This window comes from Lipotes vexillifer, unplaced genomic scaffold, assembly GCF_000442215.2.
Source record: "Lipotes vexillifer unplaced genomic scaffold, Lipotes_vexillifer_v1.1 scaffold442, whole genome shotgun sequence".
In the NCBI taxonomy this organism is placed as follows: Eukaryota; Metazoa; Chordata; class Mammalia; order Artiodactyla; family Lipotidae; genus Lipotes; species Lipotes vexillifer.
Window position 1 is genome coordinate 1,631,142 of NW_006790311.1, and position 4,777 is coordinate 1,635,918.

General features: G+C 54.7%; 2 protein-coding genes across 4 annotated transcripts in view; one reads left to right on the forward strand and one right to left on the reverse strand.

Moving 5' to 3' along the window:
* SRPRA (SRP receptor subunit alpha) overlaps nt 1–3,517 on the reverse strand; it is a 6,243-nt gene extending 2,726 nt beyond the window's left edge. The window contains exons 1-9 of one of the 2 annotated variants that reach the window (XM_007463618.1): nt 3,219–3,517; nt 2,514–2,597; nt 2,054–2,217; nt 1,709–1,872; nt 1,296–1,455; nt 1,011–1,164; nt 692–783; nt 469–587; nt 259–345 (exon numbers count right to left, since the gene is read on the reverse strand). In XM_007463618.1, coding sequence (XP_007463680.1) covers nt 259–345; nt 469–587; nt 692–783; nt 1,011–1,164; nt 1,296–1,455; nt 1,709–1,872; nt 2,054–2,217; nt 2,514–2,597; nt 3,219–3,335 — 1,141 coding nt within the window. In that variant the 5' untranslated portion in view covers nt 3,336–3,517. The remainder of the gene's footprint in view (nt 1–258; nt 346–468; nt 588–691; nt 784–1,010; nt 1,165–1,295; nt 1,456–1,708; nt 1,873–2,053; nt 2,218–2,513; nt 2,598–3,218) is intronic. The other variant, XM_007463619.1, reaches the window with a different exon arrangement.
* A 126-nt stretch (nt 3,518–3,643) lies between these two features.
* Nucleotides 3,644–4,777, forward strand: part of FOXRED1 (FAD dependent oxidoreductase domain containing 1) — a 7,507-nt gene continuing 6,373 nt past the window's right edge. The window contains exon 1 of one of the 2 annotated variants that reach the window (XM_007463616.1): nt 3,644–3,831. In XM_007463616.1, the coding sequence (XP_007463678.1) occupies nt 3,747–3,831 (85 nt within the window). In that variant the 5' untranslated portion in view covers nt 3,644–3,746. The remainder of the gene's footprint in view (nt 3,832–4,777) is intronic. The other variant, XM_007463617.1, reaches the window with a different exon arrangement.

Here is a 4,777-nt window from a genome sequence, read left to right on the forward strand (position 1 = left end):
GGAATGCCCAGCCCCTTTCTGAGCTAAGGGAACTAGGAGCCTGCCCAGGAATCCTAAGCACTTTACAAGTATTAGCTCATTTTAATCCTCCTAATTTAGAGGTCATCAACACCCAAAGTCCAAGTTACGAAAACAGAAATTTAGATGTTACGGGATTTGTCAAAAGTCACGCACCTAGTAAGAACGGAGGTGGACGCGGTGGCCTCCTGGGGTGCGTGATGCCCACCCAAGCACTTCCAGGTCCAGGGAGATACTTACTGCTGAACGTCCCCATCACCTTCCCTTCCAGCTTGTTAGCAACAGATTCACAGAGTTGGACCGCAATGTCTGCTGCCACGTTCTTAGCTGAGAAGAGGGGGACAGGCGTGGTATGAGTGCTCCAGCAGCAGTGAAAACCCCTATGGTACAGCCATTCTGCCCCCCACCGTCCCTACCCCAGAAACACGAGTCCACCCGTTCCTGACTCACCAATGAGATGGTCACGCATCTTGTCCAGCACAGATTCCATGTCTTCACGACTCAAGCTCTTGGAACCCACCAGGCCCTTCAGCATCCCAAACATGCCACCCAGAGTCCCCTTGGTAGCACTGCGGGCACAGAAGGTTACAGATGCACATATGGCCAGCAGGCAGCAGTCAAGTCTCCTCAGTTCTGGAGCCACACCCACCAGCCACCACCTCGGATCCCCTACCTAGGTTTGGTGGAGTTTTGAGCGGCCCCTTCGTCATCTGAGCTGCTGCAGTCCAGATCCTGAAGCTGCCTCCCAGACCCAGTCCCTCGAATCTGGAGGGTATGCGGAAAAGAAGGAGATGGGATCAAGAACACGATGGGCTGTGGGGGGAAAAACCTGGATTTACCCTGTCTACACTGCTCCACCTCTTCGATTCAGGAAGCTCCAAATGTAACTCACGCCTCGCGCCAAGGAGTCAAGAGTACTGCCCTCCTCATCTCTCCTTCCTCCCCCATATCTTATTAACATTGGCCTTCACTCTGGCCCTGCTGCCTCTTACCAAGTTGATGTCCTCGGGCGGGGCGCCCTCGGGGGCCCCATTGGCCGTAGGAGCGCTATAGTCCAGGACTTCCTTGTTGACAGAGCCACCCAGTGCCCACACCCGGGGCGCTTTTTTGCCCTTCTCCTTGGGAGCATCTGACTTACTGGACTTGCTGCAGAGGGTTACAGCACAAAGGGTTCCGATGAAGAAGCAGGAGAGGAAACATCCGCCCCAGAGACAAGGACTCCCTCGCCCCCAACGTGTCTACATAGCAGTACGTATGGCAAAAGCTGGAAGGCTCACCTGGACTTCTCCATACCCCTCCCATGCTTCTGAATGAACTCTTCTCGCTTCCTGCGGATCAGTTCCTCTTTGGAAAGTTCTATCCCGTTCTCAGGCCCCACTGGGAGACCTGACTTTTCTGCAGGGACTGCTTTGCTGGTAGCCAAAGGGCCATCAGAACCTGTCAAGGAGAAAACTCACTGGGGGAAAAAAGACCAAATTCCAACAAAATAGACAAATAGGGAAAAGCCTTCCAAATCATTAAGGCGAAACTAGGAACAAACATCCTGGGGGACCGCAAGGACCGGAGACGATGGTGAGGGTGGTGGGCACCAGAGCGAGGGAGGCAAACAATGACAAAGGGAAGGGCGGGGAACCACTCTAGCCCACCTTACCGACTTCTCATGCCCCTAGGTGTCCAAGGTCAAACTCACCTTCCTTCTTGGCCCCCTTGTTTTTTTTGCTGTTCTTGGCTTTTTCCTTAGGCTTTTCACCCCGTGTCTCAATCATGGACCTCACAGGTTTCTTGGCCTTTTCAGAATCTTCAAATTTCTTCATGGTTGTGGGAGCACGGACCTTACTGCTCTCCTCTGCTTCACTAAAGAGAAAAGGGAACAGTCCAAATGCAGGAGAAGGGCCCTCACACCCAGAAGACAACCAGAACCGAGCAGCAAACTCAGGAGTGCCATTCAATCCACAACATACGGCCCTCCACCTGCCCTCGGGAAGGAAGGAAGCTCAAGTCACAGAAACTATTTTGGAGAGGGGAGGCCTCTCACCGAAGGAGCCGCAGAAAGTCATTCTGGAAATCAAAAGTGCCATTCAGTAGACTTAAGGCACTTTGCTGTTGGATCTCAGTGCGGTACTTGTCACGAAACAGCCGGTGCACATCGTCTATCAACTTGTCTACGTACGTCAGTGTTAGGATCTTCTGAAAACCTACCTGTTTAGGGAAAAAAACAGAGCCAAGAGATCTGCTCACATGCCAGCCCAGAACAGAGGGAAGCCAACTCAGCCTAGGCCTTCAGAGACCGGCTCAACCACCTGGCAGGTTTCCCTGACCTAGGAGCAGCCAAGCCCTCTGACTGGGCCCGAGAGCTTCTCCCCTTTCCCCCTCCACCCTCCGTGTCTTCTCAGTTACTTCATCATAAACACTGGGTGCAATTAATCAGGGTTTTCTCAATAATCAGGACTCCGTGGTGACTATAATCACTGCCCCTCTAAAATACCCCCACTTACCACAAACACCAGCTCAAACTGGTTGTCCAGTTTATACTTGAGCGTGAGTGCCTCATGGGTGAAGGAGTTGTTACCTCCCCTTTCCTGGAAAAAGAGTATGTCTCAGAGTTCAGACTGTCCCAACACCTAGACTTGGGCCTCTCCAGGATTGCCTTTGGAGAAGAACTAGACACTCCCCCAAACTCAAACCTGTCCCCAGGGCAAGAGGATTCAGGGGAGCTGCTCTTCAGCATTCCTCCTGCGACAAAAGGAGACACCGAGCTTGGGGGAAAGGGGCAAAGAGGTGGGAGGGGAGGACACGTGCCAGCCAGAAGGGAAGGAGTCCTCATCTCATATAAACAATCAGACTTACTAGCAGCTGTACACTACCTACAGTTCTTAAAGGCCGTTTTCCCAGCCATTATCTCACCCGGCCTTCGAAACAACAGAAAACCAAGCTGCTGGGGGCGAATGGAGGGAACGACGCTAAGTCTCAATAGACTACGGATTCCGGCCAGAGTCCCAGAAAGAGGAGGGGGAGGGGACAGCGCAAAGTTGCCGGATGGTCTGATGGGGGCGGGAGAAAAAAGTGGAGTCACAGTTACGAGTGAGCGGCCGGTTTGAGGTGGGCCGACGGGGTGGGAGGGAGGCGCGGGATCAGTCGAGGGGGACTAGGGACCGGGTCAGGGGGACGAGCCCGGAGTTCTGATCCCGCGGGGGCAGTACCTGCAGCAACACGGAACGAATCAACGCGTTAACTGGCCCGGTGCATGAGTCGCTCACGCCCTGGAAGCACCAGAGCACTAGCCCGCCTTTGGAGAAAATGGTGAAGAAGTCGAGCATGGCGGCAGCGGGAAAAGAGCCGGGGCCGGCGCCGGGAACTCAGGCCGCGATCGCCGCCGCTTCCTGCTACGCCAAGCGCGGGACACGTCACACCAGCGGCCCCGGAAACCTGCTCAGCCGCACTTCCGTTCAGCGCAGTAGCCTGGGTCCCTCCCCAGCTCGGCCAGCGGGCGCGTAGGTCTGACGTAGACGCCGGGCACGCCAATGGCGGGTGGGGGTGGGCCTGGGCGGGGCTCTCAGGCAGTCAAGGGACAGTACGGCCGCCTATAGGGTGGGGGGGGTGGGGCCCGGAGGGGCCGCTGGCCAATGGGCGCGCTCGAATGAACTGCAGGCGACGCGTAGCAGTGACGGCGGGCTGGGACCTTGCCGGGGTGGGGCGCCCCACTCCTAGCTGCCGAGAGCAGCAGGGCCATGCTTCGGAGGGCGCTGCGGCTCGGCTTGGGCCCGGGCCTCTTGGGCCGGGGGCTAGGCACACACAGAGAAGGCTCTACTCTGGGTAAAGCTGAGAGCAGCGGAGGGTATCGTGGTTCTGGGGTGTTCCCAGTCTCCAGCCATGTGACCTTCAGGACTCGAGGTCCCGGTCCGCGTTGGGAAGACAGTGGGTCGCTGGGAGCAGGAGGTAACCTTGCCTGCCGGAGCTTGTAGAGCCTGGACAGGGGTATGGATCCCAGGGTTGCCCTTCTCAGGTGACATATCCCAGATCCTTCTGTGCCTGAGCTTACCACCAGAATAGCAGCCAGGCTGATTCATTGGTGGCACAGAAGTGCATGAAGTCCTGCTCGCGTGCAGGATGCTGTGCTTAGTGTTGTGGCCGTGAAGAAGGAAAGAAGAGAAAGAGAGGATTCGATATAGTCCTGCAGGTGCCTGAAGTGTAGCTGGAGAGGAAGGCTTTAGTACACCGGTTCAAGACTGGAGAGAACCCAACTCGGAGGATACCCTGCACTGCCAGTACCAGTGCCGGTAGCTAGTGTAATTATAGCAGTACATGGAACAGGTGGGAACGGAGATCAGCCTTGAAAGATGATGTTTACTGGCTCAAGGAAAGCATGAGTTCCAGGTTCTGGGGAACTGAGCAAAGGTTAGGAGGAGGAAAGTATTGTTCTTGTGCAAGGAATTAGCAAAGGCCATCCAGATAGAGAGTTTGAGTAGTAGTATGAAATGTCCTCAGGACAGGTAAGGTTAAGTCCAGATCAAAGAAGGATTCGAACGCAGAGAAGAGTTTGAACTTTGAATTGGAGACAGTGAGAGAAGACTTGGAGATTCGTAAGTTAGGTGTGAAAGACAAAAGGATTCATGTATTCAAGACATTTTTTGAGCACTTAGGATGTGCCAGGTACTGTTCTAGACTGGAGATTCTATGGAGAAGGTAGGCATAGTACAGCATGAAGCAATCACAGATAAACTCAAAGTTGCAAGTGTGTTGCATGCTGCAAAAGAGCGGT